Source organism: Uloborus diversus, unplaced genomic scaffold, assembly GCF_026930045.1.
Source record: "Uloborus diversus isolate 005 unplaced genomic scaffold, Udiv.v.3.1 scaffold_1343, whole genome shotgun sequence".
In the NCBI taxonomy this organism is placed as follows: Eukaryota; Metazoa; Arthropoda; class Arachnida; order Araneae; family Uloboridae; genus Uloborus; species Uloborus diversus.
Genome location: NW_026558036.1, coordinates 34,822 through 50,447, shown reverse-complemented (window position 1 = coordinate 50,447; position 15,626 = coordinate 34,822). Strand labels below are relative to the sequence as shown.

The window sequence follows — 15,626 nt, the reverse complement described above, 5'->3', positions numbered from 1 at the left end:
GTTAAAGTAAAATTTTATTGCTGGAAATAGTTTGCAATCTATGGTGCTCTTACATATGTTATAACAAGGAAAATGTCAGAAACTTACGGTAAGAAAGGAGCTTCATTTAAATTTTTAATCTGATTTATTTATGGTTTTACGTTAAATTTTCCCCTTGATAGCTAAGCTTAAGCAGCTAGAATTAATCTTTTTTGAAGAAAAACTATCCTCTTACGCTAGCTGAAGGTATTGGTATTACTTCTCAGTATGTTAGTTTATTTTTCTATGTTCCAAATGATCGAAGTTTTCTTTCTTTCATTTTGTCAGTTTGTTTATTTAGTAAACTGCATCTAAAAAACTAGTGTAGAAATACAGAACGAGTGTTTCGTTATCGTTCATAGATGCAAAAGTAAAAAAAAATCATTTGTTCAATATTTCTATACGTGTATAAAATAGACGAAATGAAATAAACGTGTATGATGTTCTTTTAACGCACCACAGTGTTTATTAAAAACGTTAAAACAGTTCCTCCAGTGCTTTTTGTTGGCTGTTGTTTCAACAGAATTACTGTTTCTAAATTAAAGCTGCCATTTTCTTTCTTTTTTTATTGCATGTAATCTGTTCATTTATATGTATTATAGAATTAAAAGTAACGTAATTGTCTTCAGAACAGAAACGTGACTGACTCTTGCATGTATTAAATGATGATTTTTTTTTCACTTAATAAAATGAAATGAATAATTTGTGTTTCATAATGTGGATTAATCAGCCTTTTATTTAAGAATCATTATCCCCTCCAAGCCCTGATGTATAAGTTTAATTCTCAAGGTTCTCCTTACCCCGGTGAAAAATTTGTAAAATAGATGTAAATTCCACGCTTTTATCTTTAACTAAAAAGTAAAATCTTTTGAAACTGAGCAGTGAAAAAAATTTACAATAACCTCTCATTATCGCGCTTGTCGGGAGAAAACAAAAAAGCGCAATATATCCAAAAATGCAATATAATTGATGTTATAAAGATAATGAACTCAATCAACGTAAAAATTAATGAAATTTGCATTTTCAAAAATACTAGTTTATCATATAAGAATGATTTTCTTAAAAAAAAAAAAAAAAAAATCTCTTAAAATTAGAAAAAAATAATTTAAAAGAAATAGATTTTTTGTTTAATGGAGGATTGTGAATTGAAAGTAGCAACTTAAACTGCAATAAATGTATGAAAAACATGCCAGTGTTCTTCACTGATTAAAAAAAGGAAATTCTTTTTCTGAGAAAGATAACTTTTATTCCTGTGGTCATATGTAAAGCAACATTAAAAAAAAATATTTTTCAAGAGACAAGGGAAAAGCGTGATAGATCCGAATGAGCGATATAACCAGGTGCAATGTAACGAGAGGTTACTGTATTTTACTTGTATTTAAAACTGTTCTAAAAAATTCTTCCCCTCTCTCCCCCTCCCTTTCATACTGAAGGGGGGAAAGCTCATTTTCAAACATTGAAATGTTATTAACTGTGATTAATTTGTACTTATTTAGATTTTCTCTTTAAATTTCTTGTCATTGGGAGTGCTGGTACTGGAAAATCATGTCTGCTGCATCAGTTTATTGAAAGCAAATGTAAGTATTAATACAAATACAAATAGAAATGTGATGACCAGCAAGAGGCTCTGGTCCCCGCTAGGCTGGTCCTTAGTTAATTCATTAGTCCCCGATGAAGATAAATGGCCCTCTTAAAGATATCCACCTCTTGCTCATTACCGCCTCTTCCGGTAATCTGTTCCAAGTGCCCAGGACCCTACTAAAGAAGTCATTTTCCTAATTTCCAGGATAGCCTGAGACTTGAATAAACAATGACCCCTCATCCTGCTTTCCTTGCAAAAATTAAACCCGTTAACATCTTACATTTTGATGAATTTAAACAACTGAATCGTGTCCCCTCTGACTCTCCTTTGCTCCAGGCTATACATATTAAGCCAGGTCTACTATCATAGTCATAGTCCAAATCTGTAAGTCCCCTTACAAGTCTAGTAACCCTTCTTTGAACCCTTTCCAATACAGAAATATCTTTCCTGAGATAAGGCTTCAGTAGTAAATTATCTGTCTGTTTTAACCTCAATTCATTCTTGAAATACCTTTTATGATAATTGAACACAGAAATACTCTTGTTGAAATTCAAAGTGTAAATTTTATATAATTTGCTTGAATTCATAGTAAAATGATCTTAAATATCTGAATTCATTTTATTTAGTATTTTTCTTTTCCTGGTTAATTTTTCTATATTGTATGTGACAATTTTGTGGTTTATATGAAAGTTTTATGAAAAACGCTTGCTCTTGTGTCCTAGATTCATAAATTTCAACAGGTAAGCATTCTTAAATAGCCTCTTGCAATGTCACTGGCCAAAAAAAAAAAAAAAAAAAAAGTTGTACAAATAACATTGAACATTTTTTTAAACAGACATATAAAAGCTCAGTTTTTTTTTCACTTCAGGTAATTAATTAATTAATTGTTAGGTTTTCATGTATGTGCTGAACTGAGAAAAAAAAAATCTTTTAATAGCTTTTCAATTTTAAAATTAGAAAACTGGGTTATGTTTTATAGAGCTATGTAAGAATTGTTACAAGCTCAAAGAAGAGCTACTAGGCTAATGAGAGGACTTTCTGATTTAGGTTAAGGCTGCTCTTCAGTGGGGAAGAAAAGCGATCTCGCTTGAAAATGGGCTTTCTCTTTAAACGAAAGCAATGTTCATCAGTGAAGTGATTGACACTTCAACAACCAATAGAACGAGCGGTGGCCGATGAAAGTGTGGATCATGTGACCTGTCACATTTTGCAGGGGGACAGACCGGACGCTCCCCTGCTGTGCAGAGTAGTCGAAGGAGGTAATAGCTGACGGCGAAATGAAACCGCAGCTTTTTACAGACCCTTCCAAGGAAATTCTAGTTCTTTCCCTCTTGAGTCTTGACTACATAGGTAAAAGAAAAATTACTCAGTGTAAAAGGCGCGGCATTTTGCAATCCCGCTTGTGATATTAATTTATTTGCATTCGCACTAAAATTAATTTTTGAAACGAAGATTTTTTTCCCCATTAATACGGTTCCTGATCTCATCTAGGAAAAATTAACGAATGAATGAATATTTGCAATAAATAAATTTATAAATTCGTTTTATTTTTAGAAAAATGTTCGTTATTGAAAATTGATAATATCAAAAAAGGAAGGAAAAAAAAAAGATAGCCTACATGACCACACTGAATTTTAACGAAATGAACTCCAAATTCTAACAAAAAAATATTCTTTAAAAATGGATGATCCTACTTAATAAATCTAAAAAATCGAGTGCCGAATAAAAGTGGGGACTAACTAGTTATCCGTTGGCGAAATTCCTTCACTTCCTCTGCCTGTTTGCCACTCTCCCCAACCCCATCCGAGTTAGCAGAAAACATTCTTAAAAATGAAACTAGATCCTCTTTGCATAGTTAATACTTGATTGTACAATAAACATTAATGCCACTAATTACTTACATTAACCTTTATTTGAACTGATAATATTTATATTTTAGTGCTAAATTAAATACTACTTTGTTGGTTAGTTACCTGTTTTACAAATGTAGTGGCGACTAGAAAAAAATGTGGCTACTATAAATGCCTTTTCTCCACTGGTGACCAGAAAATTCCCCTAATCTTTATCTTTGAATCCTTTTCTTTTTGAAAAAATATTTATTTATTTATCTAAGTACTATATGCAGATGAGAAGGCTACGATAGCATTTCTCAAGGGGTTGTTATGGTGAAAGTTCTTTCAAATTGAGCATAACAACGGCAAAGTCGCGGACGGCTACGGATAAGGATTTCCTGAATTTGAAAAATTAAAGATTTTTCTCTGATCTTTGTATGCAAGGGTGCTCACCCTGCTCCAAGCTCAAAGGCAAAAATCACTCCTTCCCCCACTCTCAATGTTTGTAAACTATCTTGCGTTGAAATTTTGCAATAAAACTAAACCTAGCACTTTTAGAGTCTCAGATTCCCAGTTAGTAAATTCGGCAAAATACATGAGGTATTACATGCATTATATGACCAAAAGTATTGGGACACTTTCAAAAATTCACAATTTTACGGATTTCTCAAAAAATAAAAGACCAATTGCTCTCTGCTCTGTAATTTTTTTCTCATGAAAAGTATACTCCAGACGTCAAATCCAATAACAATTAAGTCTGATATTCATTTAGGGGACCAGCAACAAATAATCTGTTCTTATCATGAATCACTCTATAACGATGGCAGGAAAGTGTTGCCAGTTTGCTAACAATTCCTTACCATTCGTCGCCTATCCTAGAATTATAGAAATTCGGCTCATTAGATTGCTGATAACTTTTTAAAATTTAAAGAAATTGCGGTGGAATTTTTTTCATGGATTGTAGGATGTATCTGAGCTTTGAATTATGAACGTTATAAATTGCTATCTTTCGTGTCTGCGCAGTGAAAAATTAATAGCTTTAACTGTTCATATTTCAACAAATTTTCAATATTTTAACTTCAAATTTTATTATTATGTTTCTCTAAAATGCTGTCAAATATTTTAAAAGTTTAGTAACGTTTGACGAAATACTCTGCGTAATATAAGGCGAAAACCTTCAAAAAAATTTTGCATTTTTGAAAGAAATGCTTATATTTCCATGGGTATAAGAGATACTTTCACAAAAATATAAAAATAAGTTTTTGATAGATTTTTAACTCATTTCTGAAAATTATAGCTTATTCCCAGCAAATTGCAATGAAAAATTATCAAAAAACTTTTTTACTCAATTTGTTGTCGGTCCCCTAAATGAATAGCAGACTTAATTTTTATTGGAAAATGACAACTAGAGTATACATTTTATGCGAAACAAATTATAGAGCAATTGGTCTATTATTTCTCGAGAAATCCCTAAACATGTGAATTTTTGAAAGTGTCCCAATGCTTTTGGTCATATAGTGTATATAGTGCTTCTACTTCAACACATTGAGTTTTTATTAAAATTTTCTAATGAGTCTTGTTGGTGTCTGATCCTCGTTAGTTGTCATAATAAATATTAAGGGTTGTCCTTTTTCTCAGAAGGCACGAAAATATTACCTACATGTATATCTGCCTGAAAAAAAAAAAAAAAAAAAAAAAATCTTGAAATACTTAGATGAAAAAAATCTCAACGCCTCGCTCTGCCAGATTTTAAAGTTTTTATCGCTCTGCCACGTTTTCATGCATCTTGCATTTAATGAATCAATAATAAAAAATAAAAAAAAGGGCAAGAAACAGATTTGCAGGAAATACATAAAGTTGAAACAAAAATGAAAATGAACGGCTTACATTTAGGAAAGCAATTATAGGTACAAGTAAGAGTTCACAATTAAAAAAAAAAAAACAAACAAGACAAACTTTTTCTTTTAAGTTCTGTGTTACGCACTTCTGTGCCGAAAAATTATCGTATCCTGTCTTCAGTCACAGAATAAAATGAATGTTCTAATCCAATGATTATCAAGTAATTTTCATTCGTATAGAACAAAAATCTTTTTTGAGATCCCACATTTTCTATTCTATTGACTCCTAGTAATATGTAAATACAGCGAGAGAAAGGATTTAGCTTCTTGTTTAGGAGAGGGAACCATTTCTATATTTAATTAACATGATCTTTATCGTAAGCATACTATTTACTCAGAAATACTCCCTATTTTCCCAAGCACTCTGTTTGGGGGCTATGCCTTTTAATTTTCTCGAAAATAAAAATTTTCAAAATGCACTTTTAGACGATCTCTGGTAGTATTTGGAAGTAAGTAAGAGGTCCTGTGATCTTCCACCAGCAAATTTTTGAACTTGAAACGCCAAAAACACAATTTCAGGTTCTTCAATTCTGTTAGGAAACGGGGAGTTCGGAAGCTTTCCCCGAAATTTTTCGAAATAGTCTAAAAACGCAGTCTTAGTGTGATGTTGGGGGGGGAGGCAAAATTTTTAAAGTGTTATAAACATGATTGTAGGCCATCTTTATTAACGTTGGGGACATGCAGGTTTTTGAAATCCAAAAATGCAATTTTAGACGACTTTTTTTTTCTTTTTTTTTTTATGGTCAAAGAAGGACTTTTCACAAACTCCCTTCCCGAAATTTTTTGAAATTAAAGCCATAAAAACGAAATTTAAGACGATCTTTAATGATGTTTTTAAGGGGGGGGGGGGTGCTTATGTGACCTGAAAACCTTTATGCCTGTAATTAATTTTTTCTACATTGTATTAAAATGTTGATCTAGCTTCTGAGAATGAAAATAGAAAACAGTGAAAACTTGTAACCCCCATTCTATATTGTTCACATTTTAGTTAGCTTTGTCGGCAACATGAGGCTGAAAACGTCATTAAAACTAATACATACAATGCTTAGTAATTCTACCACGGTGTGTTTTTTACATTAACTGAATCATATTAAATTGCTAATATATTTTTCATGATTTTCTATGTATTTAATGAGTATGTTGGTGTACGGAATGTTTTCCGCTATTGAATTTTCCACCTCCCAAACCTTCTAAAGAAATTTGACGAGTCTGGCTCTTAAAGACACAAATAATTTTCAAAAATGTTTGTTGAGCTGTGGAAAGCACTTTATGTGTGTACCATTTGTAGTAACATAAAACACATGTAAAACGATGCAAAATACCCAGTATCTGGAATACGATTTAATCTATATATAAAAATATTTTTCTACTGGAAGGGAAAAATGTCAACTTTTCGCATTCGACAGCATTGTAACAATGTTCATTATATTGTAAATAAACAATTTGACTCAGAAATATTCCTTTCAAATCTATTTCTTTTCAAACCACAAATTTGAAAAAAAGCAGATGTTGCGAATTTAACAGCTAATAGCACGCATCTACATGGATTCACTTTCAAAAGCACTTGATTCTTCACGAAAGCCTTAGGAAAAGAGGAAAGGACGTCCAGCGGAGGTCATTGAGGGGAACTAATGAGAGGGTAATAAATCTTACACCCCATTAGCTTTTACCCCTCAAAAAGGGGAAAAGGGGAGGTAACTATTCTAGGGCGGGGCAAATGCAAAAAGTGAACGTATTTTGAAATTTTTTTCAATAGTTAGAACATGATATTTGTTTAAAAAATGGTCGCATTATTTCAAACAAGATCTCAAAAGAGAGCTGGAAATATTTTGCGTGTCAGGGCGTTCTTAAAATTTCGATAGCACGAGTTGCAGATGTTTTACAGAGCGAAATGTCCAACAGTACCTCGTTTTCGAAGAAATTCATTTTTTCTCGAATTTTAAAAAATCGGAGAATGGACACATCAAAAAAGTAAAAACTAAAAGAAACAGACATGGTCTTGAAAAATACTCAGAAAAAAAAACGGATCCGAAAACTTTACAGGAATTTGTAAAACAAGCTCCAACTTTCCCCGTAGGTTAACATTAGATCCGAATCTTTCAGACTCTCAGTGAAGAGCACCCTTAAGATACCAGACTGAAAAGTCTTAATATGTACTGCCTGGAGCAAATTAGAGTCAGAGGGGACATGATTCAGTTGTTTAAAATATTTGTCAAAATGAAAGATGTTAATGGGCCATTACACAAAAAAAAGTAGGTTTTTGAAGTTAGAATTCATGAAAAAAAAAATCTTCAATTTTTTTTAAAAGTTAATTTACAAATACAAATACAAAAGTGACGACCAGCAACAGGCTCTGGGCCCAGCTAGACTGGTCTTAGTCAATTTACAATCCCCAGTGAAGATCAATGGCCCTCTTAAAACTATCTACTCCCTTGCTCATTACCACCTCTTCCGGTAAACTGTTCCAAGGTTCCACTACCCTGCTAAAATAATAATTTTTCCCAACGTCCATGTTAGCCTGAGATTTAAATAGCTTAAAACAATGACCCCTTGTCCTGTTTTCAGTGCTAAACTTCAGCCCCGTAACATCTTTCATTTTAATAAATTTAAACAACTGAATCATGTCCCCTCGGTCTCTTCTTTGCTCAAGACTGTACATTTTTAGCCTTCTAAGCCTGGAATCATAGTCTAAGTGAGAAAGTCCATTTATTAGCCTTGTAGCTCACCTTTGAACCCTTTCCAATACATTAATGTCTTTCTTAAGATAAGGAGATCAAAACTGAACAGCATACTCCAAATGAGGTAATTTATACTATTGTTCCTTTTAGGTACCTTTTTATAATCACATAGTGTTAGTCACATTCTTTATTGCTTATTTTGTAACTTTCTTTTGTAGTTAAAATTTTGGATGTGAACGGATGGTTACAGATAGAGTAAATATTTTAAATGTTGTTTTAAAACTTTTCATTTAAATAAACTTGCATCTTGTATGAGAAACATGATTTGAACTGAGTAAAATGGATTTTTAAAAAAAGTTGTATGCTCCATTTCTGATTGTGTATCCTCCATTACATCTATACTGTAATATAGGATACAGAAACAGAGGATACAAATACTTATGTTTTGCTATGCTATATGTTTGCTATTATGTTTGCTATGGTATGAATATGAACATATATTGGTTTATTATGCGGATATCTCACTTGCCAAATCGACTAACTCCATAAAACAACTAGTATGTTGTGGCCATCACGAAACTTTCTTCTATATTTTTCTTTTTTTTTTCTGATCCCTCCCCATGCTAGACAATATGCAATATTCCCAACAAAAACAAAATTACACATGCAAAAACTTGACGACCATCCCATGTCTAAATTATTGCAAAATCAAAGCAAAGAGCAAAAATTGAAACTTATTTTAAAAGACTTGCTTGAATTAATTACAAATATTTTATTTGTCAACAAACATAAGATGGCAACAGTTAAAAATTTTAAATCATTGAGATAATATTTCCGATCATTTCCATACAATTAAAATCACGAGAAATACGCAGACGACAATCTATTACGATTTATCTTTCTTATTGTTGCAGTAATAAAACTATTTTTATTCGCAAAAAAAAAATCAGCACCTCTTGGAGCGATTGGCGCTAAATGTGAACCAACGCCTGTTTACATTTAGATTCACATTTATTCCAAATTTCATCCAGAACGTAGCATTACTTCTTAAGATATGGCACTCACGATGGAAAAAAATAACGTTCGATTGCGCCACCCCTTTTTCAGCTGTTGACAACAAAATAAAATCGGCTCGTATACCCTCTAAGGGCTACTTGTTGATAAATTTTTGTTTGATTCCGTTCGTTATTTCTTGAGATACAGCAGTCACAATTGACGACAAAAAACGTTCTATAAATCAACCCCCGTTTCAGTTATTGACACCAAAATTGAATCAGCACCTGTTCCTGTTAGGGGCAACACATGGACCAAATTTTGTTTGATTCCGCCAGTTACTTCTTGGGTAATAGCAGGCACGCATAACTCAAGAAACGTCCCATTGCTCAACCCCCCTTTGAGGAATTCGCGCCAAAAACCAATGGGCACAAGTTCACATAGGGGCACATATGTGTACCAAGTTTACATAGGGGCACATATGTGTACCAAGTTTCGTTCGATTTCATGCGGTAGTTTTTGCTGTAGAGAGGCCACAAAAAATTGGTCACACACATACATGACACACACACAGACAGACATTTTCCAAAAATGGTCAGAATGGACTCAGCAGACCTCAAAATGTTCAAACCCATCAAAAATCGAAAATTTGCACAAATCCAATACTTTCTTCTATATATTAGATATAGAAGAAAGTAATAACACTGAAATTCTTTCACACTAAGTTGTTTAGCTTCACTATGAAGACCCAGAGTTGAAAAAAGCTAATTTGTGATTCTAAACCTCTGTAATGGCCAGTACTGTTGTCTATATGAAATTCTATTACTTAATTAAATCCTGAACAGGGGATACAAGACTGACAGTGATTCAAAAATTATGAATGCTGTATATATTTTTACTTTATAACTAGAGACGTACCGAGTACTCGGTAACTACTCGGTACTCGGCCTACTCGGCCGAGTACTCGGTACTCGGCCAAATTCTGATCAGATACTCGGCCAATACCGAGTAGTTGCAAAAAATTGAATATTATCCAAGACAGATACTAAAATTTAAAAAAAAGAGCAAGCATTATATTCTGCAATCATTTACAATTAAAATTTATAAGTCAAATTTAAATTTTGAGAACAATGAAGTTTGTAATGCTTCAATGGAAAAAATCTTTATTTTAATGTCCGCGAAGTTAATAAAACTTATTTATTAAAAATTATGCAAAAGAGGTAAGTATAGAAAATATGGAATTTTCATATTAAAAATGGATTTTTGCTACAAACAAAAATTAGTTATAAAAAATATAAAAATACCTTTGCTGAAAAAATAAAAGGAAATAAAACAATGTTAAAAGCACAGTGCAGGAACACTGCAGACACGTGTTTTGGCGTTACAAGAAATTCCTTTTTCAATGCACAAAATGGAGGCTCGTGAATTTAAAGGCATCCGACAAAAGTCGGATGTTTTTTGTTGAATGTCTTTACATTCTTTAGCTCACATGTATGCATTGAAATAGACGTTCCTTGTAGCGGGGGGGGGGGGGGGGCAGAAACACATGGTCTGTAGTGTTCCTGCACATTTGTTTTATCTGCTTTTAAAAATGATTTATGTTTGGTGGACTAGAACTATAATTGATTAGTATGCAGTGAAACCCTCCTAACGGACACCCCTCTATCCCGACAATTTTTAATTCCCCAGTTCAAATGCAAATAACATTATTAAACCCCTGTCCTGCGGACACCTCTCTATTACGAACAAAAAAAAATTGTCCTGTTAGTGTCCACATTAGAGGGATTTTACTGTAATTTGTTTTAATACCAACTCGATTAATCACACCTTTAGTTTATTTATTTTTAATTTTAAAAATAATGTTTTTGTAAAATTTTTGACACGAACAAAATTGTTTATATAATGTGTAGTTAAATTTCAGCAAGAATTTAGTTTGAAAACTATTGTATGGACAAGGAGGTCTATACAACTATTACAATAAGTTCAAAATTCATCACATGTGTGTCGGTAGTTCTTTTTAAAACATAATTTGTACTTATCAACTCGGCCGAGTAGTAAAAGGCCGAGTACTCGGTAACTCGGTACTCGGCCGAGTAGTGAAAGGCCGAGTACTCGGTACTCGGCTACTCGGCCAAAGTGACATAATTCTTTTAACCTATTAAAAAACATCAAATGATTCAAATTTAAAACTAGTATGTTGTGGCTATCACAGAACTTTCTTCTATATCTTTCTTATAATTCTGATCCCTCCCCATGCTTAACGAGGAAGCAATATTCCCAGCGAAAACAAAATTACACATGCCAAAACTTGATGACCATCCCAATTCCTGATTTATCTCAAAAGCAAAGCAAAGAATGAAAATTGAAAATTATTTTAAAAGCCTTGCTTAAAATAATTACAAACATTTATCTGTTAACAGACACAAGATGGCAACAGTTAAAAATTTTAAATCATTGAGATAATATTTCGGATCATTTCCATGCAGTTAAAAGCACGAGCTGAACGCTGACGACAGTCTGTTACGATTTATCTTTCTTATTGTTGCAATTAAAAGGCTATTTTTATTCACACAAATAAAAAAAAATCAGCCCCCCATGGAGCGATTGGCGCCAAAATTAAACCAACGCCTGTTTACATATGGATTCATATTTATTACAAATTTCATCCAGAACGTAGTATTACTTCTTGAGATATGGCACTCACAATGGAAAAAAAGAACGTTCGATTGCGCCATCCCCTTTTTAGCTGTTGACACCAAAATAAAATCATTTCTTAAACCCTCTAAGGGTTACTTATTCGATAAATTTTTGTTTGATTACGTTCACTATTTATTGAGATACAGCAGTCGCAATTGACGGCAAAAAACGTTCTATAGCTCAACCCCCGTTTGAGCTATTGACACCAAAATTGAATCAGGATCTGTACCTGTTAGGGACAACATATGGACCAAATTTTGTCTGATTCTGCCAGTTACTTCCTGGGGAATAGCAGTCACGCAAAACTCAAAAAACGTCCCATTGCTCCACCCCCCTTTGAGGAATTCGCGCCAAAAACCAATGGGCACAAGTTCACATAGGGGCACATTAGGGTGGAGCTTTTTTGCACTGAAAAAATAAAGTTTTAATTTTTGTAGGTCTTACCCTCTTAATTTGTTCCTTTTGATGAAAAAAGACTAAATATGAAGTTCAAATGAAAAATTTTGATATTTAGAGGTAGCTCAATGAACTTGAAGTTTGTTACATAGAGAACATTTCGACAAAAAGTGATAGTTACCATTTATTTATATTGCACTTGTAAATCAATTGAGACATGAAAGAAGGTGGTTTCTGGGTTATAAAATGCACCTGGCATTGTTCTGGAAACAAGTTATGTTTTGAAACAGTCCCAGATAAAGTCACTTTCCTGCTATCAGGGTATATTCTGCGGTGTTCCTTGATGACTTGCACCCGAGTTACTGCCAGTGTTTTAACTGGTTGTGTCAAAACACATAGCACGTATGTTGTTATTCCCCAGCTTTCAATAGCTTTAAATACTGCTATAACCTGTACCTCACCTGTCCCAGATGGAAGCTTGGGGTGAATTCCTTTCCCAGTTACTAGTACAGGCAGGCGATCCACTTTATCTTTTGCAACTAAATCAAGAATTAATTTGCTGTCCCAATGGATAACTAGAGGGACCTTAGGTTAAAACTTAGCCTTTATGTCTGCATATTTTTTGAGCTCTTTCCTTCCTTCTTTGACGGCGAATTGAGTCCTTATTTAAAGAAAATTCATCGATATTGAATCCTAAGTCTTTTGAAGTTTCTGCTATGACCAGGGTTGGCAGGTTTCTGCCGAGGCGGTAAAAACCACTGGTAGAAACCGGTTAAAACCGGCATGGCAAAAACCCCTTTCTGCCACATTTATGGCAGAAACTGGCAGAAACTCAAAAAATGACATAAATGCAACTCCTGACATACAATAGAAAATGTATAAGAAAAAAAATTAAATATTAACCCAAATACAATTTATTTACAACACTATCACCATTCAAAATCAAATTTTACATTGTTTTCCCACTGCAACAGCCTGTAACAAAATAAAAGTTTTGACGCTGTTTCTAAACCTAACCAATTTCCTAATTTGTTGTGCACAATGGAGAAATTTGAGAAAATTCTTTCAATCCCAGCAGAACTAGCTGGCATTATTCTCAAAGAACAAGCAAGATTCACATAACTTTCATCTATAGCACATTTTTTCAAACTGGACTACCATGCGGTATTTGGAGTAGTTGTTACAACGTGATTGGAAAAATAGGTTTTGGGAAAAGGGGTCAATTTGTTTTGTAAAGCATTGGTATAAGGTACATAATCAGGGTTAATATTTGTGAGTAAAGTGCGGGCACTTTCTTCTTGATTACAAGATAAATTTACTCCCAAATACTTTGGATATAGGCGAGTAAATGATTATCAGTAACTGCTTGATTAAGCTCTTTGAGAATAGCTTTATTCAGTTATATTAAGTGTAAAATGAGAAAATCTTGAATTTTAGAGTTTAATGAAATAAAACAAATTTGTATTTATTTAAATATTTGATATATATATATATATATATATATATATATATTACACTTTATATTAAATGCAAACAAAATAATTATAAACAACAAACTGAAAAATTTATTACTTACGACATTACAAGGCTAAAATTTCTAACACATAGCAATTTCAACTATGATAAATTTTACTTTGCTTTGGAAATGTCAGTCTTGTTATTTAACATATTTTTACACTAATTATTAAATAACTATTATATTAAGTTTTTGCAATGACGAAATGGAGTTATATTTTTTATTTTACTTAATTTGCCTGTCATTAAGTAATTACTAGAGCTATTAAAAACGTTTTCTAGTTTTTACCAGTTTCTGCCGGTTTTTACCGGTTATAACCAGTTTCTGCCACTGGCAGGGCAAAAACCAGTTTCTGCCGGTAAAAAGCCAACCCTGGCTATGACATAGAAAGCCTTTGGGTCTGATACTTTTGTTCTGTCCAAAGCTGCAACAAGTTGGGGAGTAACTATAGTTTTTCTCCCTCGCTTCCTTTTCTGTCTTTTTGATGCTTGTTCTGTGATATCCATTTTCTTACCTTCTTCCGTTGAGCTTAAGTTGCTATATCTGTTAGTTCAGTTTAGAGAGAAAAGTTGATTCCTTAGCTTGCTGTGTTGATGAACATCGAGCTTTATTTTTCTTCAAAAGCTGCCACTCTTTATACAACTTTTCAAGCTTTATTTGACAATTTTGTTTGTCTTGCATAGGAATTCTAGCTTTTTGCCAAAACTTGGAAGTTTCTGTGATGGTCAGAGTTGAAGCTTGTCTTACGGTTTTCTTCAATTCAAGATGAGAATGCAAAAAATGTCCCAGAGCCATACGCAAGGATGGCAGTTTTCCACCTTTTAATTCTGGAACTGACCCACCAAGAAGATACAAGTCACTTTGAGATCTTGTGGCTTTTGCAGTCATTTTGCTTTCAAAACTAAAGCAAAAATAAAATACTGAAAACAAACTAAAAGGTCTAAAATAACCAAATGTGTTTTGTGCAGCTAAAGATGTCACATCCTAAAACAAAATGGCTAAATCAAAGCTAGCATGGCTTTTAAGTATTTGTGGTCTGCCTAGTGGTGCTATCTAGTAAGTTATATGTGAAGTTAAAATAAGTTCAAGGTATATATTTATAAAATAATGGAAAAGTAAGCTATCTTTGCTTTTCGAAAAAAAAAAAAAACATCCCGCAATGTTAAAATTTTCACAGTTGTTGAGCTACCTCTAAATAATCTTTAAATGTGCTAATATTTGGCTTGAATTTTTTTTTTTCATACAAAGGAACAAAATGAGAGGGTAAGAGGTTAATATTTTCATAGTTGAAAAACAAGCTCCACCCTAGGGCACATATGTGTACCAAATTTCGTTCTATTTCAAGCGGTAGTTTTTGCTGTAGAGCGGCTACAAAAAACTGGTCACACACAGACGTGACACACATACACACACACATACACACACACACACACACAGACAGACAGACATTTCCTAAAAATAGTCGAAATGGACTCCGCACACCTCAAAATGTTCGAATCCGTCAAAATTCGAAATTCGAAAATTTGCACGAATCCAATACTTTCTTCTATATATTAGATATAAAAGAAAGTAAAAACGTTATAACATTATTAATTTGTATTGATCATTTTCAAAAAAAATTTTAATACTTTTCTAAATCTCATAAAAAAGTGTTTAAAAATAAATATTTTTGAAAGTAACTACCCTGGATCTAAAAAAGCACGTTTTTTGTAGAATGACCCTAAGGAGTTAAATTTTTCCATGGAAAGCAGAACGAAGGATAATTGATGTACATGTAGATCTACATTGGGGACTAATAAATTGACTAGAACCAGTCTAGCTGGACTCTGCCTGTTGTTGGTTATCATGCTGTTTGTGATTGGTTTTATGTAAAATAACACCTTATGAATATTAACCAGGGCTGTTCCATTTTAGCCGTGTCAAAAAAGGTTGGCCGGCTTCTTTTTTTTTTTTTTTTGGTTTAAACCACTTTGAAAAAGCCGGCTGTTTTAAGAAAAAAATTTTTTTAGTTATTTT

At 32.9% G+C, this 15,626-nt stretch overlaps 1 protein-coding gene across 1 annotated transcript in view; it reads left to right on the top strand.

Moving 5' to 3' along the window:
* LOC129232733 (ras-related protein Rab-4B-like) overlaps positions 1-15,626 on the top strand; it is a gene marked incomplete at its 5' end in the record, with an annotated part of 34,852 nt that continues 19,226 nt past the window's right edge. Inside the window, 2 exon segments of the mRNA XM_054866844.1 lie at positions 1-88; positions 1,515-1,595. Of these exon segments, the coding sequence (XP_054722819.1) occupies positions 73-88; positions 1,515-1,595 (97 nt within the window).